We start from the raw sequence: 27973 nt of genomic DNA, 5'->3' as shown, positions 1-27973 counted from the left end.
TTTAATTTACATAAGAAATACTAAATTTTGAATTTTAAAGGTCAAATATAGTGTCGGCAATAAAAATACTCTTTCTTTTTAGTAACGATGTATTGAAACATATAAAATGTTAAAAAGTTTATATTTTAAAGCAATATTTGCAAAGAAAAAAGTTCATAAAAAAACTGTAGATTTATTTTTTAAATGAATTTTAATTCTAAGTATGTCTAAATAACTTAAAATATCACTAAGCATGTGTGCTGTGTGGCACTTGTGTAGGGCACTGTCCTTTGAATACAAAGGAACCGAGTTCGATTCTCTGAATCAGGACATCTTTTTTTTTTTTAAACTTTTTTTTTTTACCCTTATTTATAATACATGAATTGCTGTAAACAACGAAACAAAAAAAAATGCAATTGTGACTGTAATATATATGGCATCTATTGTGGGTTCTGTTACGGTTTGAGTAACAAAGTTTCGTCCCTCTTCCCAATTAGTAGCAATCATAAGCAAAATCAAGAGAAATGTCGCTACATTGTTTGACGTCGATCATTTAGTCATTTTATTACCTTTGTACCTTTATGATTTTGACAGTGAGTCATGTGACCGATCCAGCTGAACATTACAGCACTGAGAAGTTCCATCTTGTTTGCTAGCCAGAGTGTTGACTTGTAACAGTACAAGCCTATTTGTTTTCTTTCCCTGATATCTAATAGCAGACTTAGCATTCAATCTCACAGACTTCCATTGGATCCACGGAAATGCAAGAGTCGACCACAAGGTGGACACACTTTACCATCTACATCAAAACAGTTGTTCTTGTCTCTTAGTGAATTGACCACTATATATGTCCCCCCAAGAAAACCTGCGCTCCATGAATTCAACGCCTTTAGTTGTCTATCTAACCGTCTGTCACTTTGTCTGTCTGTCTAAAAAAGTGTGTACACGTTATTTCTTCCAAACGCATTCTCGGATGTCACCTTGTGCAGTGATTCTTTTGTGCTAAGATTTTAGGGCATATTTTTTTAATATACATTTAGATCAATAAACACTTAAATAATTAGTTTACACTTTACACACACGCTGCTAGTAAAGTTCCTCTTTAATTTCAGCGAATATTTGGCAGACGATGTAAAAGTTCATCTGTCCATTCGGAGATATTTCACGAAATTCACAAGTGAAGTGCCCAGAAATAAAATCGATTTGGAGAAAAATGCCCACAGATTTTAACAGATTTGGACACCTTAAAACTTAGGTGTATGCGCATTGGTTGCTATTGTTTGACTCCTAGGTTTAGTACTTTTCTAAGTTAGATTATCGTCCTTTGGAAACAAATGTCTTAGAAGTGTATTTGTAGATTTAGGAAACATAATGAAGTAGTCATTCTTTGTGAGTATGGGAACCTCTTGGGCTGAACACTCACTCAAACTAGACTTTTTATGTTCGGGCGTAAACTGTTGAGACAGGGAGGTCTTATAATCTGGGCTCACTTGTTTATACTCAGATAGTTTCTTCGTGCAGACGTCGCGGACATATTCACTGTTAAGTAGGTCAGAGTGAGCTGCTATAATACTATGTGCATAACTGCTCACACCTCTTAAGTCAGCACGAATAGTCCCTTCAGTAACGTTACCATGGTTATCTGAGGAAGTCAATTCTGATTGGCCCATTTGAGTTACTATAACTCTTGTCTGAGCCAAATTCTCCAAACTATCCAAACGAGCAGTTGTGACGGTATTTCCGTTCACCATTTTGGGCAGATAATCCTTTTTAAAGTCCGAGTTGTGTTCTAAATTCTCATCATTTAAAGATCCGGAGCAATCTTTCTCACAGAGAATGTCAGTCAACATGAACTGAGATGGACCAGGATTATCTTCATTCTTACAGGGACGAATGCTGGCATACGGAATCGTCTCAGGAAAGGAAACCGTATCTTGTATTAAATTTTCAGTAGTTGACTCCCCGGTAATTAGCTCACTGGCGGTTCCCGAAGAAGGGTGAGTCGCTACGCGCACATAATCAAGTGGTGGCGAAAGACGCCTCTGAGAGGCATCAACACTTGATGATTGCCCATGCGCCTCTTCTTTAAGTTGTGTAACTGACAATGATACTTGTGGCCGAGAGGTTAAGGGCAATGAAGGATTACAAATAAATGTCGCCTCTGACATAGTCGGCCATTCGTTTGTATCCATAGTAGGGAAATCAGCGTCTGCGACAATGCCAGACTCATCACTAACCTGATGTGAGAAATTTACCTGCAAGAAATAAAGTATAATTAAATCGATGATACAGTGTCAACGTGTGATTTAATACTTTATTTAATGAACACTAGTTAAATGGTCATTTTCTTACTATTTACTGGTTTTACAAGACCTACGTTAATGATTATAATGTTGACCAAAAAGTTAACTGAGAAAAAAAAAGCTCATACTGTTGCTGTTACTAAGTCTTCATGCTGACGAGCTTTTGTTAATTTAGAAAACTTTCTTTTAGACTTCCGACAATGGCTGAAAGAATCAAAAGATTCTATTTAAGGTTTATTATTATGTTTCTCATACATCAGTATAACAAGTAGCGGTTATGTGGCCAACATATCACACAGAAATGAGTTCAAGGATTGATGAAGACTTTTTAAAAATACATTCTTGAGCTATTGTGCTTCTGATATCTTCTGAAGAGCATCAATGTGCTGGCCACAGAATACCCTTGTCAACCCAATAATAATTATAATTTAATTTATAAAGCGCTGTTAACAAACATAATGTAGACTCAAGGCACCATGAGAACATAATCTAAACACGAGAGTTAAAATCTAACTCTAATCAGACAAACTAATCTTATAAGTTTGCAACTGATAGGTCTTAATGTTCTTCATCAATGTTTGTCTGAACTCGATGGGGTCTATGGTCCAAACCTTTGGTCCATGCACTGAAAAAGCCCGCGAACCGTAACACTTGAGGGAGAAACGTAACATAGCTAGATGCGTTTGATGCTCTCTGAGGGACATGTGCAGTGATCAGTTCACTAACATACACTGGCATTCCTTTGTTGTTGACTGATGACAAAGTGTGGCCACTTGAAAACCTCAAGGGATGGACTAAAAGGTTGGCAAAATTACTTGTGTTATAGTCTACCCTCTGTCGTAGGCGGCACACTCAAGACATAGGTGTGCCGTTGGGAAGAGTGGGAAGCAGACGCTATGAACATCTCCGGCTTCGTTCAGCTTAATGATATGTGCAGGCGAATTCCTAGAACAACGAGTTGGGCTAGACATCAGCTAGGTAATGAAGCATCACTATTACATTTCAGTATACAAATTGTAAAATAAAAACAGATGGCAAGAAAGAACTAGATCTAGGTCTAGAGCTACGGTTTGCCGATGAAAATAACCAGAATGTGTTTAGCAAAAGTAATAAAATGTCCATCTCTTTTTGAAAATGCACGTAAGAACTTTAGAACTTCGATGTCTCAATTAACATAAAGGGACTAAACAAAGAAAGCAATTAGAAAATGTTTGATGATGTGTCTGCCTGAGAGATTGAAGAAGCAAACTTTCAAGGTCAATCCAGTCCAGGTGAAATTCTTAACTTTTACAAGGAAGATCAAAATTTATAGTGCAACAGTTCGTTAATTCCAGAAGGACGTGGACACAGATCCTGCGCTATTAATTGAAAATAAACGCTACAAGTACAATGTACCCTATGATACAAAACTTATTTGGGCTGATGGATAAGGTCAAAATATTTAATCTAAAAGAGGTGGTTGTGACAGACGTAGTTGGACACATTGAAGGCTAATAGACGACAAAATTTTAAATATATTCAGAGACGCAATAGACGTTCACAAGTCCAATAAAACAGAAATAATAGAGATACTTTCAAGTTTCCCTTCACAGAATTGAACAACTGCATCACTACCTGGGAGTTCTAGATCGATCCTTTTTTTCGTTTTTGTGTTGGGCAAAAATGAAAGGCCAAATAAACTTTACCACAAAACTATTTCAGTGCTTGTTTACTTATACCAGAGTTTATCAATCTGAGGTTCCCATACCCTCAAGAATATATCTCTGAAAAGAAATGTGGACAATGATGCACAATGCAAATAAAAAAAGAAAAATAAGCTTTGCACTTGTCTACATATTGACAAAGAAAGACGGCAAACTACGTGTTAGAAAGGAGAACGCCAAACTGGCAAAGAAAAAAAATATGAATCATTAAGACTAAGACTTCTCTTTATTGATCCTTATGAAACGTGTGTGTAATTACAAGGACTCATTTCTCAAATAAAAAACAACAACACTCACATAAATAGGTCTTTATAATTAGATCACTTGGCATTTCAAATTAATTACTTACCAAATTAAGTACAGAACCAAAGCAAGAAGGGCGACAACTAAGGTAATAATAAAACCTGTCGCCAAAACTCCACCAAGGGAAAGTAGTTCTGTAACAAAATGTAAAATACTAATGAATATAAATATATAAATACATACATGTAAAGGTAGATTTTAACTTTAGAAATATTATCCCAACATTATAACGATTTACACCACAAGTGTTTGTTTTATATTATACTAGACATATGTTACCCGCGACCCGCGGGTCTTTATTTGCGCATTACTTTCGATATAGTCACTGAGAGTGTTTTGTAAACAATTAAACGAAATAATAATGTAATAAGTAGGCTAAAGCGAATGTGTCAATGTAAAAATAGCTAATAGGCTTAAATCCATTTTTTTTTTAAATTAAAACATTTGCTTTTGAATAATCTAGTGGATTGGATTTAGATGTATGTTAAACGTAGCTAATGATCCTTTCACGTTATTTCTCTTTCGCTACGAAAATAAAATTAGTTTTGCGAAAATGGTTTACCCAAAGTCGATACATTCTTATCTATTAAAAACGAAAAGAGCGATAGCTTTGTTAAATAAATGGGATTATAAAGTGAACAATTAAACGAAATAATTTTTAGTACGCGAGTCATGAATGAATATAGATCTAGGCCTATCTCAACTCCGCTTCGCAGCTTTCGTAGATGAATGTAGCTTTAGAAAACCAAATTTGAATGTTTATTTGATCAAAATATGAAATGAATGGACTTTAATTAATATGTTTATGTGTTAAAGTATAAGACTATATGTGCGAAGAGAAGTTTTATCATCTTAGTGTTGAATTAGAGTTTTAGATCTAGGGATGGGATTATAAAGTAACAATAAAACGAAATAATTTTTAGTACGCGATTCATGAATGAATATAGATCTAGGCCTTTAACTCGGCTTCGCAGCTTTCGTAAACGAATGTAGCTTTAGAAAACCAAATTTGAATGTTTATTTGATCAAAATATGAAATGAATGGACTTTAATTAATATGTTTAAGTGTTAAAGTATAAGACTATCTGTGCGAAGAGAAGTTTTATCATCTTAGAGTTGAATTAGAGTTTTAGATCTAGGGATGGGATTATAAAGTAAACAATTAAACGAATTAATATTTAGTACGTGATTCATTACGGTAGGCTATTGTCTAATGAAAGAATGTTCGTCAGGAAATCTGTAGTCACAGATATAAGGAACTAATTTATGTAAAAAATGCTTTCGAAACACAAAATCGAAGGTTAATTTTATTATATAATGAAATCAATGAATCTTCTTTTGTCTTTTCATGTGTCAAAGTAAAAAACTATCTTCGCAAAGTGTATTTCTTAAAATTAGATCTAGGTCTAAATCCTTTCTATCTTTTCTCATGTCAACATTGTAGACATGGCCTAGATCCATAAAATACTATAGCTGTAATAGAGTCGGACAACTTTTTTTTTTTTGAGGGTCTTACATTTGTTTTAGGGCTACAATACATTCACTAAGGTCTAAGTTGGTACCCAAGGAACATTCCTGCCTAGTTTTATCAAGATTGGTCAAGCGGTTTTGATGTCTATAAGTAACATACATACATACATACCCCTCACATTCTACTTTATAATATAGAAGATTTATAACATCGAAAAAAACAACAATTGCTCAGCTGCTCATACAAGTGCTTGTTTTCACAAATTCGAATAATATAATTCATATGTTTCATACGTCCGATGAGTGGTCAGATCTGTTATATCACGAACACGGACCCCCGGCATGGCGATGGGAAGAGGGTGGTGGACGGGGTTTGAACTCAGAACCATTCCGAAGCGCATACCACACAACCCAGCAGCCATGAAATATCAAAATAAGGTATCGTGATTCTGAATAATTTATAATTTAAAAGTAAACAATGGATGAATGTCAAATTATTTGTGACTGGAAAGAAGTTATGTTTGTAAGTTTTTCTAATGGATAAAATCAAATCTTGCGGTTCTGTAGAAAACACAGAGAGAGAGAGAGAGAGAGAGTTTAATATTGAGGATATGCAAAAATATAGACCTTAGTCTTATCTTGCCACCATTATTGAAACACAGAGAGTACTTGGTACATTAGAAGTGCAGAGTACTTGGTACATTACAAGCACAGAGTACTTGGTACATTAGAAGTGCAGAGTACTTAGTACATTAGAAGTGCAGAATACTTGTTACATTAGAAGTGCAGAGTACTTGGTACATTAGAAGTGCAGAGTACTTGGTACTTTAGAAGTGCAGAATACTTGTTACATTAGAAGTGCAGAGTACTTGGTACATTAGAAGTGCAGAGTATTTGGTACATTAGAAGTGCAGAGTACTTGGTACATTGGAAGTGCAGAGTACTTGGTACATTAGAAGTGCAGAGTACTTGGTACATTAGAAGTGGAGAGTATTTGGTACATTACAAGTACAGAGAGTACTTGGTACTTTACAAGTGCAGTATTTGATCCTACAGTTATGGTACCTTCTTTTCTTGCTTTTGTTCTTCCTGTGACAAAGTCCGACAACTCTCCCAACTGATGTAATGTAGCTGCTCGTATTGAGACATCAAACTCTTGATCCATGTTCAGCTCTCTCACTGTCATCATCTGGGCAGAACTACTCACATTGTGACCTGGATAGCGGACGGAGATATAGAAAGAATCGACAGAAAAATATTAATGAAACGCTTAATTTACAAATTAGTATTAACGTTTTTATAGTGTCTACTAGAGTAGATCAAAGGGACAACCCTTCACAAACATACAAATTATTAAAATCATAAATTTAATACTAAAGCTAATGCTTACTCTAAAAATTTAAAACCAAATGAAAAACTTAATCCACGACAATAAACTTTGTTTAGCCCATATAACACGCCATGGGATGCAAGGAATGCCAAATACGAAAGTGGCCGCAGTGCCAATCAATTACCTACCATCTGAGTCTCAGAAATGATTTCTCATAGCGTCTACAAAACATTCTTCGTTAAAATAAAAATCGTTCAATGGACGATGCATTAACGTTACAACCCATGACTGATATGGAAGTGTGATTCGCATTTAACAACAATATAGTAGAACTGCATTATTGCTAATTTATAAAAGCTATATTTGAATTATGTATAGAACGTGTATGTAATATTCATGGTAAATATAAAATGTATAAGAAATTTAGATCAACGTAGATTTTATGTTTATTATATCCTATAGTATTGTGTAAGACTTGATATATTTAAAAAAATTGATATTGCTAAGCTGTGAATATTGTGTGGCAGTGAGCCTAATAAAAACAGATTGTAGCATAAGGCAAGGGAGAGAACTCTACAATACCTAAAGCAAAGACATTTTGAATTTTAATCCTATTATCTCCCATTTTATATGATTTGGCCTCATAGCCGTACGCGCAAGATAAAAGCTATTTTAAAAGAAATGTATTAACTAACTTTGACAAGCTTCAAGCTGTCTGTTTCCTGATTCACAAATATAGATAATGTAATAGTCCACAAGAGTATTTCTTGATCCACAAGCTTCACTAAACCATGCTATGTCCAGTGATCCTGCATCAGCTCCGCTGTTCACTGTAGTCTTCTTGGGTGTTCCAGGCTCTGAGATGAAACAACCCACATCAATTTAATCAATCGAAAGAGAGAATTCCATATTTTGTAGATAGATTAACAAGGACTGTATTTTTGATTATATGGACCAAATCACAAAGGAGTAAGTTGTCCAATAAAAAAATCATATGTGATTCATACAATGTGAATAACCAAATTCTTGAAACAGTTATTCTTATAAAATAAAGATACGTACATATAATGTCCATTTTAACACACGTTTATGAAATAACATTTACATTAATATTTAATTATCTCATTTTAGCTATCTTTCAATTCTTTTACCTAATACAGGGCTTATCTCTCCTTAACTTAGTAAATTTTGTTTATGAAAATAAATTAATTAATGACATAAAAGTATTTAATAATAATAATAATAATAATAATAGCTTTTATATAGTGCTACTTTCAAGCTTATAGCATGCTTAGTGCGCTATGGTCCAATCTCATTTGTGGACCAGTGAAAGGGGGATGGGTATCTGGCAGAAGTTCCAGTGTACATGGCCTCTTGACCACGCTTCTCACGCATTTATTTCATACGTGGTTGATTTTTTGTTATTGTTTAATGTGTTCTCATCCAGCATGAGATTGTACGCAAAATTTGAGAACGATTGGATTGATCGAAAAAAGCGATTACAAAAATCTTAAATACCAGAAAGATACAAACATAGAAGAAAGATACAAACATAGAAGAAAGATACAAACATAGAAGAAAGATACAAACATAGAAGAAAGATACAAACATAGAAGAAAGATACAAACATAGAAGAAAGATACAAACATAGAAGAAAGATACAAACATAGAAGAAAGTTACAAACATAGAAGAAAGTTACAAACATAGAAGAAAGATACAAACATAGAAGAAAGATACAAACATAGAAGAAAGATACAAACATACTAGAAAGATACAAACATAGAAGAAAGATACAAACATAGAAGAAAGTTACAAACATAGAAGAAAGATACAAACATAGAAGAAAGTTACAAACATAGAAGAAAGATACAAACATGTGAGAAAGATACAAACATAGAAGAAAGATACAAACTATACCGGAAAGATACAAACTATACCGGAAAGATACAAACATACCAGAATGATACAAACATAGAAGAAAGATACAAACATAGAAGAAAGATACAGAGTGAATTAATATAAACTTTGTAAACAATAATAACGTTATAGTCATAAATCAATTTTCTCAAAAGCTTTTCTCAGTGACAGGTAGGGGTGGGGGGATAATAAAATGATGTCAGGCCCACGAAAGGAATTGGTGCCCCTGTCACTAGAGGAGGTAGACATTGAGGTTGGTGGTTGACCGATCACGTGCTGAGCCCCCAGATGACCAGTAGACGTTTGCAAAGGTAAACGAAAATATTTGATTTGTTATGTACAATTTCAGTACTTACTGGCGTTACGGTTATACACGCACTTTGTCCAGGTTATGCCCTTTGTTTGGCCAGTGTCCAGTTTCACTGCATAGCCGTACAGGTCAACTTTAATATCCAAGCCTTCAAAATACAGGTTTCCCAGTCCTGCGTCAACCTCAGTAGAGCTGTAATCACTCTGGAAACATGGATAATGCACTCTTATGCACTTTTAAAATAAATAAATATTCGTTTTAGTAAAAGTACATACATTGTATTGGCAAGGGAGATTAGCCTTTCCATCTTACAATAACAATGCAAGTGTTTTATGTTTTAACCCACGAATCAAGTGTCCTCCCACTTTCCTACTGGTGCCTAAATATCCGGTTGCCTAAATTTCCGGGTGCCTAAATTTCCGGGTGCCTAAATATCCGGTGCCTAAATATCAGGTGCCTAAATATCAGGTGCCTAAATTTCCTAAATTATTTGCTACTAAGGCCCTTACAAAATACTTTTAAAAAAAAATAAATAATTATTTATTTTTCGGTGCAGATTGCTGGTAAATTGTTTTATATTATAGATAGACAGAAAGACATGCATACAGACAAACAGATACATATAGATAGATAGATAGATAGATAGATAGATAGATAGATAGATAGATAGATAGATAGATAGATAGATAGATAGATAGATAGATAGATAGATAGATAGATAGATAGATAGATAGATAGATAGATAGCAAAGACAGACCGACAAAAATAGACGAATTTCATAACTGCCTTTCAGTGTTGCTGAAATTGTTGTTGTTGTTTTTTTAGAATTAAATGAAAAGATCAAGATCATTGATAGCTTATAAAAATATTCGAATAAAAATTGTCCCTTTGTCCAGTCCCTATGTCTAAAAAAAGAAGGGGGGGGGAGGGGAATGATCACTTGTTAATATGACACGTAGAGAGCAGTCGTCGCAAACAAAAATACGATGTAGGAAGCTGTGAGTGTCTTCATACCTTTCAAGTGGAACATATTTAGTTGGAGCGTTACACTGTTGATCATGCAGGGACTTTTTTTTTTTTTTTTGTGTACTAAGAGTTAAGAGCTTGGTTAATCCACTTCAGAGTTGACATCCTGTTTTAAGTTAGAGTTAATATGTTGTGTGTATGTGTGTGTGATATATGCGTATGTGATTTTGTCTCTGTGTCACACCAAAGGGTAGGGCTCTCATGTGTTTAAAAAAATAAAAAGTAATAATTTGTTCTTACAAATGTAGACACAATATTAATCTAGGTTAAAAATGAAATCTGTAACGGAGTACTTGGGCCACTATCCCACTATGGATTTCCTTGTAAGCCTATCGTGGGGTAAACACCATTACTGCGTCCGCTATCTTTTGTTATACGAGAGAGGTGTATGACTTTATGCCAATACAGAATTAATTATTAACGAATTTCAACACAGCCTTCACCTAACCCCAAGGCTGACGGGCAGCACACAGGATTCGTCAACCGTCCTTCTCCATTACACTCTGTCCTTCGCCCTAGCCAGAACCTCCTTCAGTGGCAGGCCCGTCCATTCTTTTATGTTGTCTTCCCATCACTTTGTCTGTCTGCCTCTTCTTCTTTTCCTGGTACTGTTCCCTGAAAAAAGTTTTTTGCGAGCCCCGAAGACATTGTAATATGGCAATGGAGTTTTAGTTTGCGTGTTTTTACAATAGTTAGCAGGTCATCGCGGGGTCCAATCGCTGTAGTAACCATTGTCTCTAATCTCTTCGTCTGTGAGTGTGTGATGCGGTCTCTAGTATGACCATATTTACTACTACAATATGTACATATACTTCTAGATGTAAGAACTACGTTCTATTTCTAGCCAACCTCCAGTCGCATAAAAATTAAGTTCCCCTTTCAGATCTTGCGATCTATAGGTCAGATGATGTTAAGGTCATCTGTTGCTTTGGACAACGGTTAACGAGCAGGGTGTCATCTGGCCAGCACAACGACCAACCGCCTTTACTTTACCTAGTTAAAGTCAGGTACCCATCACGGTTGGGTGGACTAAGAAACGCCGAGATTCGAACCCAAGTCCCCAGGTTCGGAAGCCAAGCGCTTAGCCACTCAGCCACCTAGTCGTATAAAGGGGATGCATTCAATGGTCATCAATCCAAGGGCGAAGCCCTATCATTGTCTACCTCTTCAAACTACAAGTGCTGTATTTCCGTCATTGCCTCCCTTAACATATCCCCATTGTGTCAGTTTATGTCTCAACCACTTCAGAAACTATTTGAGTTTTCAGAGAGTGAACAGCTAATGGGAGTCTACGTAAACGTTTTTGATTAGCATTAGCTATAGACTTTGTAACTACTGTAAAACCAGATGTTGAATAGAAGAAAAAAAAACACCAGTAGATTATCATCTTTTAACGAATACTTACCGAGCAAGAGAACTCTTCAACACTTTCCTGGCAAATATAAAACACAAGAGTTGCATTCCCCTGGATCACCGGCTTCCATGTTATGGAAAGATTCTTATACAGAGAAGTTGTTGTTGTATCACGAAGATCTTCTATCTTGAAATTCAAGTCATTCAATAACTCCAGCTCTAGAATGTATTCACAATAAACGCTTAATCTTTACAGGTCAATACTGTAAAATGTAATTAGTAAAGTTTTGAAAGAACGATAAGTACAAATGTCACATTGAACGCACATATTCAATGGCTGTAGACTTTGTAACGTTTCAGAGATATACTACCATTTGTAAAACAATAATATTAATACTAACAACATAGTCTAATGCAGTACATACTATGGAAGCAATATTTACATGTAAACAGTTTAAATACTTTAAATTACTGTGAATGCACAAAAGCAAACCCTCCCGAGTTTTACAGCACTAAAAAAGAACTTTTATAATATGTTATTTATTAATCTCTGTTTGCCTAATCGTAACTTCAGTATCTTTATTTTGTATAAAATCTACTAATATTGATACTTTTTCCTTACATCTATTCAAATTACCGTTTCAAATATAAGTTTAATTTAGCATAGTGACTCATAGTGTTCATTTACATATAAATAGAATTTTAAAAAAAAAATATATATCAAACATAAATGCGATTAAAAAAAAAGGGGCTCGTCGAATATTGTCAAAATTTATCAACCCCGAAAATCCCATATATTTTTTTTTTTTTTACAAAATAGAAACATGGCTCTCTCATGAAAAAATCTTTAGAATTTACACCATATATAGCATTTCCAATCATAGGTTGCTACAAGAAACTAACGGATGTCCACTGTAGAAGAGTAATCTGTAAGCACGTCGAGTAAGTATAAGTTATCACGTTCTCAGCCGTTTCATTTCCATCGGACATTCTCAGCTCAAAAGGCAAGACGTTTATCAATGAATTGCGACAATCCATGTGTTATGGAGTGTGTATGTTTCCTAGGTGATGATGAAAAAAGGGAGCATTAATTGTTAGTCTTGAAGAATGATGCAAGATAAGCGGCTATGTCATAAACTATGTTGAGAACAAGAGACGACTTCGGGAGGCCAGCGTGTCAGGACGTGTTTTTGTTGTGAGGTAGATTTGTTTTAATATCAGTTTACTTCATTTTATCTCAACTTGACTTTGTTGATGTTTGTATCTTTTTGGTATGTTTGTATCTTTCTGGTATGTTTGTATTTTTCAACTGTTTGTATGTTTCTGGTAGGTTTGTATCTTTCTACTATGTTTGTATCTTTCTACTATGTTTGTATCTTTCTTCTGTTTGTATCTTTCTACTATGTTTGTATCTTTCTACTATGTTTGTATCTTTCTACTGTTTGTATCTTTCTACTATGTTTGTATCTTTCTTCTGTTTGTATCTTTCTACTATGTTTGTATCTTTCTACTGTTTGTATCTTTCTACTATGTTTGTATCTTTCTACTGTTTGTATCTTTCTACTATGTTTGTATCTTTCTTCTGTTTGTATCTTTCTACTATGTTTGTATCTTTCTACTGTTTGTATCTTTCTACTATGTTTGTATCTTTCTTCTGTTATTTCCAGTTCTATAATTTACAATACAATACGCCTACATTGGTTTACTTGTCTACTAACAGCCTGGTGCTATAAGTCAACGACCGACAACACCAATGCAGTTTAGAGTGCAGACCAAAGTAACAAGTGTACAATTTGAACTTACCACTTGATTTAGGAATGAAGACAACCGATGGCATGAAAGATCTTCCAACCTTTGTGGTTGAGTACACATTGACTTTGTAGTCCTGTTCACAGACCTGTGAGGCAATCCTGATGTAATTGGCCATCTTAGGTAAAACGTACTGGCTATCTGTTACACTTGGGCTAATGTCCACTTCAAAACCCGTTAAAACACCTTGGAGGGTGGTGCTGTGAGGCTTCTGTATTGACATAAGGAAAAATATATTTTATGTTACAAATTATAGAGGTCTCTTCAAAGAAGATAATTACGTCCTATGCAAGTCTATGTGTTAAAATTGTCGTGAATGTTGATTAGAAACTTAAACTATAATAACGTATTGCTTTTTTTTTTCTGGCTGATTCAGGCAACTCATTTTATGCTCAAATGGCACTAGAAAAGAAACAGCACTAGTACGAATGTGTCCCAGCTTATGGATAAGAAATGTGCCTTTATCTTTGTGTCTTTCTGAGTATTTTATTAGGTTGTGTTTTTGTATTTGTAAGTTACAGTTCAGTGTTGTATGTAGCATCGCTACTTTACTTTTTTTTCTGGAAATACTCTACTATTGTATATATAGTAAACAAATGAAAGTTAAGACACTATAGAGCATACTTAGCCATATTTCCACTTGCGAAAAAATATTCCTAGTTAAGTTATGACTAAAAAGTAAACAGTTTTTTATTTTTTAAATTACTATGTTCATTTCAAGGCTCAAATTTCATTCTAAAGCATTTCGGTGACATTTTTTGTTTTATAAGGTAACAATAAAGAAAAGTTTAAAGAACTCGTCTCTCTCTCTCTCCCTCTCTCTCTCTCTCAACTAATCATTTTGCAGCATTGATTGGGGTGCAAGTCTCATCCAGGGGCAGGCTGGATGTCAAAATCGGCCCAGGCATTTCTATACAGAACAGCCCTTAAATTGTATATCATATGATGGGTCTCCAATTATAGGCCTATCTGTTCTCAAAATCATTATGTTATTTTTTTATAATGTATCGATAACTGTATTCACACTCTATATCTTTATAAGAAATATAGGCCTTATGTTGCTTTTTAATCGTTATGTTTGTAGGCCCTAAAAGGATGAAGCCTACTAATAGCACTGTCTACGGATGTAGGCTATTACAGTATTTTTGAAAATGTGTTAGATTAAATTAGTATTACACTGTTGTCTGTAAAAGATGTTTTTTAGCATGACGCTCATATAGCCCCTTATATATGACAATATTATAAAACCTTTAACAATTTAACAACATGTGGCACTCATGAAGCTTTTTAGGCCCATTTGAGTACCGCCCATCGGGAAGTTGCCCAAATGCACATATAGCTACTCCGCCCCTGGTCTCATCAGATGATAAGAATGACTCAGACCGAGACCATTTCTTATAGAAAGCATAAACACTGACCTGCAACGTCACTACCTGTGGGCTTAGAACAAAAGCTCGTTGCCACGTCTCAGGTAGTGACGTTGCAGGTCAGTGTTCAGGCCTTCTATAACCATTGGTCTCGCTCTGACTCAGTGTCACCTGCAGCATTGTGTTTGTGTGTGTGTGACGATACAGCCTATAAGAAAATGGAATCGGAGAAAACCCTCTGCGTCCTCAATACATCAATGTTTCTAACCTTCGAAATTATGAGGAGAAAAAAAAAGTGAAGTGACTAGAAATTAACACAAATACAACAGAAAATAATTTAATTATTGATCTCTTTCGCCCTCCACTCATCCATTATTTTTACTTCGCTGACACGAAATTAAACATATTTCTTTTTTAACAACTTAAGAGTAAGACTAATAACAATAATGATGAACGATAAGTATGACATATACCTTCCAGTAAACATAGACATCTCTAACACCATCAGAACACTCTGTGGTAAAGAATGACGTTTCTGACACGGGAGGCCCCGTTAATGGCCCTGTTTGTAAAACAATAGAGAAAAATGAAAATGTTTTCTTGATACAGGTTTATTATGTAGTATTACGCGCCCTGAGTCCACCCAGCTCTAATGAGTACCTGACATTAGTTGGGGAAAAGTAAAGGCGGTTGGTCGTTGTGCTGGCCACATGACACCCTCGTTGACCGTAGGGGACAGAAACAGATGACCTTTACAGCAACTGCCCTGTAGACCACAAGGTCTGAAAGGGGAACTTTACTACTTTTGTTTTTACTAATACGATTAAAGTGATTCAGAAAGACAAAGCAAAACATATACATATAAGTAATGCCGATAGCGAGAATGGCTATTAAAATCAGGTCATATATAAGATCACTGGGGCTGTAAACCTAGATTGTCGGGTCACTTTTGTTGCGTTAAGTCATGCGTGATCTTAGTCCGTTTAGATACTTTCAAGAAACCGAGTGCCAGAGAATCGTCTCTAGATCTAGTGCTTGCTTGTCATAAGCTGCTAATACTAATACTATTGGATATATATGTGATCAGAGTTAGACTTGGCCGAGGTACGTTATGTCATGTCCTTACACCTGGCAACAGACCGTAGCTGAGTCGATACAGCACTGTCTGCACACTGACATTGCTCTGGTACTGTGCTGCTCAGTTCAAGATTGACCTATATGCAAACTCATCTAAAACTTAGATTGTTGTCTGTTATGGAGTATGTGTGTGTGTGTGTTTGTTTCTATGGTGACGGTGAGAAGAAGTTAACGATTGGTTGGTGGCTGTGCAGTGTGTATGATGCAAGATAAGCGGCATTGTCGTAAGCTGTCTTGGGTAGGCTAGGCAACTCCTAAATGCCAGAGTGAAAAGACGTATTTTTGTGTAGTGAGTTAGATTTTGTTTTTAACAAAAATTGAGACATGCTCTTACTGTCTTCTTCTGTCTGTATGGTCACTGTTGACCAGTCGCTCCAGGGCTGTTTGTTCAATAGTTTCACCTGGACACTGACAGTGTAGTTAGTAAATGGTCTTAAGCTGCACAAAGTGACAGGTAGAGATTTTACACTGTACAAACCACTGGTCACCTGTGATACCTTCAATAGAAAGCAGTCATTTAAATTATATATTTGTATGTATTTTAAATCTACTGTTTAGTATCTAATGTTTATAATTAAAATGAACAGCTACTTAAAATAATGTTTGATCTTCAATGTGATACTAAAAAAAAAAGACTTTTTAAAACAGTTTATATCAACTCTGTCTGTCTGGTAAAAAGTTTGTACACGTTATTTCTCCCACATCCAACTCTGTCTGTCTTGTAAAAAGTCTGTACACGTTATTTCTCCCACATCCAACTCTGTCTGTCTTGTAAAAAGTCTGTACACGTTATTTCTCCCACATCCAACTCTGTCTGTCTTGTAAAAAGTCTGTACACGTTATTTTTCCCACATCCAACTCTGTCTGTCTGGTAAAAAGTTTGTACACGTTATTTCTCCCACATCCAACTCTGTCTGTCTTGTAAAAAGTCTGTACACGTTATTTTTCCCACATCCAACTCTGTCTGTCTGGTAAAAAGTCTGTACACGTTATTTCTCCCACATCCAATTCTGTCTGTCTTGTAAAAAGTCTGTACACGTTATTTCTCCCACATCCAACTCTGTCTGTCTGGTAAAAAGTCTGTACACGTTATTTCTCCCACATCCAACTCTTTCTGTCTGGTAAAAAGTCTGTACACGTTATTTCTCCCACATCCAACTCTGTCTGTCTGGTAAACAGTCTGTACACGTTATTTCTCCCACATCCAATCTCGGACATTATTTCTCCCACATCCAATCTCGGACGTTATTTCTCCCACATCCAATCTCGGACGTTATTTCTCCCACATCCAACCTCGGATGTTATTTCTCCCACATCCAATCTCGGACGTTATTTCTCCCACATCCCACCTCGGACGTTATTTCTCCCACATCCAATCTCGGACGTTATTTCTCCCACATCCAATCTCGGATCAACCTAAACATTTTGCACTATTATTTTTTTTTTGCATGACAATACAAGAATCAATAAAAAAAATAATTAGTTAATTATCAATTTGCTAATTAATTATTTTGTTTCGAATACCGAACAAGGAAAATGATTTGTACTTTATTGAAGAGTGGTATACGTTGAATTAGCCCCCTTTATACTTTGTAGGTCGCTGCTTTAACGTTTAAAGCTAACTATAGATAACTATAAAAAAATTATATTTTCAAAAGCGATTAGCTGGCAGAGTGGTTAGTGTAACGGCTTGAGAAGAATGAGGACAACGTAGCTCTCGAATTTAAAAGGCAATAACCCGGGTATCCCCGTTCTTTCTCCCCCAACCCCTTTCAACCTGGTCTAGACAAGTGATAGCATCATGGTGCATTGAGAAAGTGATAGGATCATAGTGCATTGAGAAAGTGATAGGATCATAGTGCATTGAGAAAGTGATAGGATCATAGTGCATTGAGAAAGTGATAGGATCATAGTGCATTGAGAAAGTGATAGGATCATAGTGCATTGAGAACGTGATAGGATCATAGTGCATTGAGAAAGTGATAGGATCATAGTGCATTGAGAAAGTGATAGGATCATAGTGCATTGAGAAAGTGATAGGATCATAGTGCATTGAGAAAGTGATAGGATCATAGTGCATTGAGAACGTGATAGGATCATAGTGCATTGAGAAAGTGATAGGATCATAGTGCATTGAGAAAGCTAAAAGCATGAAATTGTGTTAAACAAACACAATAGCACAGATTTATTGTTGTTGGCCTAGATCTATTACAAATGTCATTACAAGACAGATCTGAACCATTTGAATCAATTACACTTCCAACTCTAGCCTCTTTGATAGGCAGCCAAGATGTTTTTGGCAACCAGCCACACATCCCACAATTTTTTAGATAATTAAATACTTATTTTTTTTTTAAATAACTGCCAGCTCATTTCTAAATAAATAAATCTAACATACGTCATTGGCTGTCTCGTCATTTGTTATGGGCTAAAGACTGTCGTTCGATGGTCACGCTATACCCCCGCCGCCTAGGGCTACGAGCTAATTATCTTCAAATATGAAGGGACATTCTTAAATGTGTAAACCGAAAAAAAGCAACAAAAAAAAAAAACATTAAGCGTGATATTACTGCCAGCTCTAATTGTTATCTAGCTGCAATCTCTTGCATAGATCATTGCTATCTATATGGGACTTACTGTGATTCGGCTTTCTTCAGACATTTCTGCAAACGTCAGGTTATAGTGGAATAAAGTCTCTTTTCCGTTTCTGCTGGTATCGCTGAAATTCAAATAATCAGGATTCGACCAGAGTACGTTAACACATGTGCCATTTGGACTTATACAAGACAGGTCAACTGGTGTGCTGGACTTGGCTAGGTAATAAAGCAGAAACAGGGCCATCGTTATCAAATAAACAACATTATAATTAAATCTATATATATATATAATAGAGTCCGCCATACTCTGAAGTCTTCCACTGCTTATACAGTTTATTATTGTAGAAATAAATAGGTGAATGACGTTAAGAATGACATCTCAAAACTATTCACACACTTAAGCGCCTAGGACTCTAGGCTCGTGAAAAACCTTTAAGCTATTTCATTTCAAAGAAATGGTTAGTATATAACAATCTTATGAGAAAGGAAAGGAAATTTATTGATATGAAACAGTTTAAAAAATTAATTAATAGCACTGATGAACAAGTAATTTTTGCTGAAATGCCAAATATGTGTGTAGACTAAATATGTCAGACACTTTTTAAAAGTTATAGAAAAAAGGATGTCTAAAAGCAGGCTTGGCGATGGACATCTATTGCAAAAGAGAGCCATGGTAACATATGGACAACACAATCTACTGAAGGATTGTTGTTGTGTTCTTTCATTATTACCAGTTACGGGTTTAAACATTGTTGTTTATTGTAAGTAAACACCCAGACCCAACTGATAATGTTACAAGCCAGTTGTCTATACGGCTGTGTGGCCAAATATATTTAGCACAAGTCGATACGAAAAACTATTGAAAACAGTTCTAAATTTGGTCCGCACTAATTAGAATTCGAGAATAGTACGAACGTCTAGAAAACGTTAACGCAGCAAGAGTTCAGTCTGGATCTATGACACAAAGCTACATTCCCGATAACTAAACTGGTTCTCTCTTTAAAAATAAAATAACATAACAAGCAAAAATATATTTGTACAGCCACGTAGCTCAATAATGTAAGATTTTCCATTTGCTATGTGCGTGATTGTTGACTTGTAATTTTTCTTCTATATAAAGGTCATTAAAAACTTGACCTAACTACAAGAGGCGAGAGTTTCTATGTATAAGAAAATTGACTTGTCATTTTTCTTCTATATAAAGGTCATTACAAACTTGACCTAACTACAAGAGGCCAGAGACAGCAAACAATTTTTTTTTTTTGTGTGTTAAATTTACATTTTGCAGATTTGTCTCTTGCCGTTTTAAAAGCTTTCCGATACCCCACGCTTTAGTCAGATTGTAATTGCTCTTATATGTTATATGTGGTGGGAAGCGTGGTCGAGAGGCCAAGTGCGCTTGAACTTGGCTTGGCTACCTAGAAGGAGGCACGGAAAACCAACTCCAACCAACCCCCCAATGGTCCACAAATGAGATTGGACCAAAAGCGCTCTGAGCATGCTATAAGCATGAAAGTAGCGCTATATAAAAGTTTAATAATAATATGTTTAGTAGTAAATAACACATAACATTTTTAGGATGTAGACTCTTTGGTTAATACTGTTTAGTTATACAAGCAGGGCAATCAAGGAAAACGTCACTGGAGGAGGCATGCCAATAAATTAAAAGTACAAAAAAAAAAAACATTTACTTTATTAAATATTACAGTTATCAGACAAAGCGATTTTTTTTAAATAAATTTTCATTCGGGCAAACATACTTGGAAGCAAGAATGTGATGGACTGAATTGTATTTTTAGGGAGATTCACGATTTCAGTAAAGAAAAGAGCGAAAGCCGGACATTTACCCGATCTTAGGTCTATTCCTGCCAGACGCACACCTCCTCCCCCTCCCCCCATAAAAAAATGTCACATCCTCATTTTACCAGTTGTCTGGTAACCGTAATTGCACAGATCTATTCTCTATGACTGAGTGTGAAAATATTAAGTAAAGTAACAGGCTTTAGAAAATGAAAACTTACTAGCATTGGGAATATAGATAACATGTTCAGATGTAGCGTTCGTATATTCACCCGGCTTGGGTCTCTCAGTGCTTGACTTGGAATAGACAGTGACTCTTACATAGATGAAAGAGAAGGTATACAACCATCGACCTTCACCTTCGGCGATGACGCAATATTCCAGTGAAATCGTAGAGCAATTGAAAGTCCCCTTACTGTAAAGTTTCCAAAAATAAAACATTTTACTAGTATATATGTATATGTGTATATATATATGTGTATATGTATCATGGGCGTAGCCAGGATTTTTTTTCGGGGAGGGTTTTGGGGGGGGGGGGGGAATTCCTTCCCCGACCTCCCCCCCCCCCGCGAAAAAAAATTTATATATATAAATATGTGTGTGTGTGTACATAATTAATCTTTATTACAATCTGACCCTTTCGGAAGACGTTTATTGTTTATTGTAGACTCCCCGCCCTTGCTAGCAAGGGGGTCTGGGGGAGTTTGCAGAGCTCCCCCAGCGCGGGGCGAAGCCCCGCCGCCGAGCACTATTTCTGGTATTGAAAGCCAACAAAATGCATATTCTGAGGTATCTACAGTGCATTATCTTGCTATTAAAAAGTTTTATTTCGAAAACCTAATGTGCTATTCTTACTGACTTAGACCCTCTCGCGCCGTTCGGCGCATTTTCCGGCAAGCTGTTTCCGCAACTCTTATTTTGCGAAATTCATTTTGTCGGAAAACATGTCCCGCAAAACCTCATGCGACGCTCTGTCACAACCTTACTAAGGATTCGACTCCCAGTTCAGCATATGATTTCTTTGATTTAGACCCGATCTCTATGACTGAGTCCTAAAATCTGTCTTAGCCATCTTTGTTGAGACACATTTAATGATTTTCAATTTCGGCAGAAGACTATTCACACTTAATTAATGAAGCCCAAGCCAATGGTAGAAATTTGTAACCTTTCTTGACTACGCTCTTGGAATTACATGCCTGTATTTCGCTTTAGATTTTATATCGAAAAGGAAAGTTTTTTCGTCAAATCATCTGTTGAGGGGTTTTAAACTAAAAAATCTCTGGGTTTTTTTTTTTTGTTTTGTTTTTAATTCAAAACCCCATTTAGCTACGATCATAGAATTTGGTGACTGTAGTTTGCTTTAAAATAATATTGAAGAGAGAGGTTTTCAACTCTAAACGCTCTGTAGGGGAATTTTAAACTCAAAACCATCTGGAGGGGTTTTAAACTTTAAAGAAAAGCCATCTGGAGGAGGGGGATTTAAACTCAAAACCCCTTTGGCTACGCTCATAGATTTTATAGTGTGTAATTTGCTTTTTTTTTATATTGAAGAGGTACTTTTTAGCTTCAAACCTCAACTGGAAGGGGGAGGGGGGTTAAACTCAAAACCCCTTTGGCTACGCTCATAGAATTTTGAGTGTATAATTTGATTTTTTTATATTGAAGATGGGGTTATCGTTAATTTTGGATGGGGTTTTAAAATCAAAATCTTCCTCAACTGTGCTGTTGGAATTTGGGGATTGTTGTTTGCATTTTTTTGTTTTGTTTTATAGAAGAGGGGGATTTAACTGCAAAAACCTCTGGTAGGGGGTTTAAAATTCAAAACCCCCTGTAGGGGTTTTAAACTCAAAGCCCCCTGGTAGAGGGATTTGTATCTCAAAACCCCCCTGATAGGGGGTTTTAAAATCTCAAAACCCCCTGGTAGGGGGATTTAAACTCAAAACCCCCTGGTAGAGGGTTTTTAACTCAAAACTGCCTCGGCTGTGCTGTGGTAAGTAACGATTTAGTATTAAAATCTCACCTAAAATAAACAAATGAAAGCAAAAATCAGTCACTTAATCCCTCCCCCCACCCCTGCGGGGGGGGGGGGGGGATTTCATTTCGGGGGGGGTTTGAACCCCAAGAACCCCCCCCTGGCTACGCCCATGATATGTATGTATGTGTATATATATATATGTGTGTGTGTGTGTGTGTGTGTGTGTGTATGTGTGTATGTGTGTGTGTGTGTGTGTGTGTGAGAGAGAGAGAAAAATGTTGCAGGTGTTATCAGAGTTGGCAGTAATTCAGTCTAAATGGAAGAAAAAGGTACCAGAGGCTTAGAACATTGAGATTGGTAGCCTATATACCAGTGGTCTTCAACCTTTTTTGGCCTATCGCCCCCTTTTCGAATTTTTCTTTCAAAAAATCCGCCAGCACCCCTCCCTCTAAGTAAAGCACTTATAAAGAAGCACGAGAAGGCAAATTTGAACAAAATATAATTTATTTATAAATTCTTATGATGTCAATAACACTTTCCTGCATGGGAGTCGACCGCATGCCAAAGGCGATCTTCTTTGGCGAGTTTAGAGGAGGACGAAGTGACAGAGGTGCTCCCGTAAGCGCTATAAAGATCCACCCAGCCACCATTTTGTCCTTACTGGCATAGAGGAAAGTACCTGGCAGCATTCTCTGACAGCAGATGGCCTCTGAGAGAGACAGTTAAAGAGCTCTCACAAAAGCTGCGGGACAAACATTTGAGACTCATTACTGAAGACAGTTGCAAAAGAGGAAAGAAAACTTAAATAGACCGCCAGCAGACAACGGCTTTGTCTGCACAAAATTCGGGAACATATGCAGGTCGCAACTGTTTTTGCGTAGTTAGTGAAACTATGCACTCAGAGTTAATCTACGAAATCGAAGAAATTGCCATTATTATCATTATACAAAAATTATGTCAAATAATATGCAGTGATTACACACACAAATTAATGTCACTGTCATGACTTTTTTTCAAGTCCTAAGAATAGTCCCCTTTTAAAATATTGAATATTAGAACCTACTGTTTTGAGGTTTAATTGTAAATTTAGTTTATTTTTTAATATAAACATTATAGTTGCTGAATTCACTACAAAATGAAATTAAGCTAATGGGAACCTTGTGCCTCCTGCAGTCTGACAATATTAGAAATTTCAAGCTTTAAATTAATTAAACTACACAAGGAGTAGGTCTCCTCTAGTGGCTACATCCAGTCTATTTCTTTGCTTATTCATTACGTTTGTTACCCAATAAATCTAGGGTTACCATGTATACCAACTAAAACATAATTCCATTTTCGACCACTAATTTGGAATTTTACTGAAACATTTAAATGCAGTCACATCTCTGTTGTGCTTCCAGGGGCGTAGCTAGGAATTTTCCATCATTTGGGGGCCGGGGGGCTTAACCTCTTTGTGGGCCCCTTTATTTTGCGTAATATTTAATTTAATTAATTAAAAAACAATCATTAAGGCCCCTCTCAAGTGGGGGCCCGGGGGTATTTTCAAATTTTCGCCCTTCCTCCCCCACATTAGCTTCGCCTTTTTATGCCCCCTTTATTTAGCGTAATATTTAATTTAATTAATAAAAAAAACAATCATTTAGGCCCCTCTCATGTGGGGGCCCGGGGGAATTTTCAAATTCTCCCCCTTCCTCCCCCACCTTAGCTTCGCCCTTATGTGCAATAGCGCCCCCGTTGAAGACCACTGGTATATACCGATGTGTGGTATCGGTTGGGTTTGTAGCTCCAGACAGCCAAACTATCATCCCTATGGTATCCTTAAGGCATATTGACTGATCTATATTTATATATTGTTTAACAGTAGGAATCACTTAAATCAGTCAACCCTGTGTGCCAACTCTGATGACCTGATAAACTACACTTCGTATAAGTTGTTTTTTTTTTAAAGTATCTTTGTTATGTTATGTTATTCTTGTTTTCCACATTTAATTTAAACAAATCATACAGACGTCAGAGTCACGTGAGCACATGTCCTTAACGAATCTAAAAAAACAGAACTGGCGGGAAAGCCTTTAAAAAAAATCATTGAACAACATGAAAAGTTTAACTTTTTTTTTCTTGCTATTTCATAAATGGAAAGATATTACTTTCATCTGTCCCTTGACTTTCGTCGCAGGAGTGCTGAAACTATTCGCGTAATCAATGCCCTCCCCTTTTCTCAGTCAATTAGCCTACCTGGTTTTATTTCCAAACGATTCAGTGCTCCACCGAACGTCCACTCCTATGTTGTCTAAGCTGTTGTAGACCTGACCAAGTGACCACGTTATATTGACATGACTTTTGTATAAATAGTAGGAAGCCAAATTTGTAATGTTTCGGATAGGACCTGAAAGAAATGTTTTGAATTTCAATTGCAGACTGAAAAACTTAAAGCGTTCTTACAGATCGTGGCCGAGCGATTTGACTTCGAGAAGTTGAAATATATTTAAAAAAGAATGCTATTCTGCTGATCAGTAGGCAAGAAAAGGCTTCAATAACGGACGTCTGACCCTTTTATGTTTTCTCTTTATTTGACTTGCGCTCTTCCCACCATGGGAAAAAAGTGTGTTGTAGACACCAAGATGATGAATTTCTGAGTTTCATAATAATAATAAGGAGGTGCGGTGGCTAAGTAGTAACTCTCATGGCTTTCGAACTGAGGGTTCCAGGTTCGAATCCAGGTGAAGACTGGCATTTTTTACTTCGGGACCTTAATGGCGCCCTGAATCCAACCTGGTCTAATGGGTACCTGACATGAGTTGGGGAGCGTAAACGTGGTTGGTCATAGTACTTGCCACTTGACACCCCTCTTAACCATGGACGACAGAAAAAAATGACATTCACATCATTTGCCCCATAGATCAGACGATCTGAAAGGGGAACTTTACTTTTACTTACTTTATATTATAACAATAATGATAATAATACTAATAACATTTATCTAATGCTGTTAAGGGCGCTATTAGAATGCAGGAAAACGCGTGGCGCTTATATTCAAATCAAAGAGCAATAGACATATTTTAAAAAAAAATGTACTTACGTTCAACATCTATGAAGCCGCTACGCAAAAGGTTGTTTCCTATTTTACACTCCACAGTCGTTCTCTGCTTGAACTCTTCCCTGATCGTGAGATTGATCGACACCGCAAATTGGTTTAGGACGATGTGGTCAGCTTGAGGTACCAGCCATTCAAAGTCGTTTTCGTTGGACACAATTTTGAAGTAGACTTTAGATATGTTGACACGGGAGTTGGTTTTGAGCACGCACGTTAAGGTCAATGATTCCCCAACAAAAACTAGGACATCAATGGGCTTGACTTCGGCTTTGTTATAGAAACCTAAACAATTTTAACAGATCTATAAGTGGATAGGCATACATTAGCATTTATTTAGCTTATATCTGCTCACTCCGTCAGTCTGGTACAAATTTTGTACAAAAAATGTTTGTTTTGTAAATGTTTGTAAAATGTTTTACATGTTTCGGATGTTCCTTCAGAGTTGAAGATAGTTTACTTCCTAGTCCAAACCTCCCGTAGGACGACGGAGGATAGGAGCGGGCAGGGTTTGAACCCGGGACCATCGATAAATCCAAACGACAGTCCAGCGCGCAAACCGCACGACCAGGCAGACGTTGTTTTTTCTGCTTCCCATTCTTGGATCAAGTTGAAAATTGGCATAATTATTCATTATCCCTAATAAATCATGAATCGACCAAAAAGTTAATCAAATAATACATCAATTAATTTTGCCTCATTCAAATAAAGGGAAATAGTACGGATATATACTGAAAATATGCAGCTCTTTCCCTGGCTGTTCTAGAAATAGGTTGACAGACGAACACCTCAGAGCGCTCAAAAGAATAACTTGTTCAAGAAACTTAATTGTAACTAACTATTATTAAAACTCGCAGTGCTATAGGCATACATTGCTTAAGGTCAAGTTTTGATATCACTAGATCTCATACCACTTTTCTGTTGTTGTTTTTTAATGGAAAAAAATATATGAACATTTTTCCTGAAATTTTTAGGCCGCTTCTAAAAAGTTTTTTTTTAAGTTCATGTCATCGACTATAAATAATTATACACAATGTCATTTTTATTCAAGAACGGGAAATGAGAGAAAAACAAAACATGTACAAAACTTAATAGGGGAAAGACATCCAAATATACAGCCGCGTTTCTCCAATTCTATCCCTTTATCGATACCAAACAAAATAAATCATTAACAAGTTAAGTTAAACAAAACTCTTTTTGAGTCCACTCAGCTCGAATTATCATCATCCCTCCTTTGAGTTCCTCATGGAACATAGGGCCTCGACAAAAACACGCCACTCTCCACGGTCTTTTGCTAGTTTTTTTATGGTTTCCCAGCTCTTCCCGGTTTTCTCGGCTTCTTCAAATAAACTGCGTCGCCATGTTCTTTTTGGTATTCCTCTGCGTCTTGTTCCCTGTGGGTTCCTCTCTAAGTACTGCCTAGCTCTGTTGATGGCATCTTTTCTAAGGGTGTGACCAATCCGTCTCCACTTCCTCTCTAAGATCTGCACTTCTATATTTTTCTGTCCACTCATCTCCTACAGTTTGGTGTTTTCTACTTTGTCATACCAGTGTATTTTTATGGCTACCTGAAATTCCATCCATCTATCCCAGAAGCATACAGCCTATGGAGGGCCCTGGCTTGCTTTAGAACATCTCTCCAAGCTGATCTATCCTGGGCTTTACGTCTCCATGCGCGGACTTTCATCAAGCCACCGTACTCGTGGTCTGGTTTTGGGGCACCTGCCTTTTGGTTTTTACCGGTGAACAATCTTTGCTCCTCTGTTCTCTGACATTCGTTGAGAAAAGTAAAGGCGGATGGTCGTTGTGCTGACCACATAACACCCTCGTTAACCCTAAAACAGATAACCTTTACATCATCTGCCCTATATATCGGAAGGGCTGTAAGTTGAACTTTTAAAACCTAGACTTGTAGATATTATCTTGTTCAACATTAAAATAGTTCATAGCTAAAGAACTTAAAGGCCCTTGTTTGAAACACCAAACAAATAACTTATTACCAATAATTAATTAACTAATTAGCTGGTTTTTTTTAAAATCGATTCCTGTGTTGTCAGGTAAAATAAATAAATGTGCAAAATTTCAGATTGATCCGATGTTGGGTGTGGGGGAAATCACGTGTACAAACGATTACACTCTATATAGGCTTTGTGGGTCTTTAAATTTAAAGGCCCCTATAGATCTCACTTTGATTGTTACATTTAGAAGTACATTCTTAACCTTGTTAAAATAAATACTAAAGCTAACTTACCGTTTTTCTTTAATAACGAAGTAGTGTACATTATTTGCAATGTAAAAAGGACAAAGAAAGTCTCTTTAAAAATGATACTGGGTAACATGACTTTGGTAGCCAATAACTCATCCCTTAAGAAATCCACATAATAATCCGTAAATATCGATGCTTAACATTCGGTTTGGAATCTTGATCCATTTACTCCGGTGAATTGTGCACTTACATTATTGTACGGGTGTGGATACACTGACCATTGTTTACGTGTATTG

General features: G+C 36.3%; 1 protein-coding gene across 2 annotated transcripts; it reads right to left on the bottom strand.

The window, feature by feature from the left end:
- Positions 1–158: 158 nt before the first annotated feature.
- Positions 159–27973, bottom strand: LOC106068317 (uncharacterized). 2 transcript variants are annotated; one of them, XM_056030299.1, is made up of 15 exons: positions 27723–27973; positions 25460–25756; positions 24616–24766; positions 20627–20820; positions 18646–18821; positions 16343–16505; positions 15345–15433; positions 13499–13715; positions 11748–11914; positions 9363–9519; positions 7784–7945; positions 6824–6973; positions 4335–4422; positions 2411–2486; positions 159–2234 (listed from the first exon to the last, which is right to left on the bottom strand). In XM_056030299.1, exons 1-15 carry the CDS (start codon positions 27808–27810, stop codon positions 1284–1286), a joined length of 3126 nt encoding a protein of 1041 aa, XP_055886274.1. In that variant the 5' UTR covers positions 27811–27973; the 3' UTR covers positions 159–1283. The 2 variants fall into 2 exon arrangements, with proteins under 2 accessions (XP_055886274.1, XP_055886275.1); XM_056030300.1 differs by lacking the exon at positions 2411–2486 and having other exon boundaries at positions 2093–2234; positions 27723–27972.

This window comes from Biomphalaria glabrata, chromosome 5, assembly GCF_947242115.1.
Source record: "Biomphalaria glabrata chromosome 5, xgBioGlab47.1, whole genome shotgun sequence".
NCBI lineage: Eukaryota > Metazoa > Mollusca > Gastropoda > Planorbidae > Biomphalaria > Biomphalaria glabrata.
This window is presented reverse-complemented; position numbering and strand designations above follow the sequence as displayed.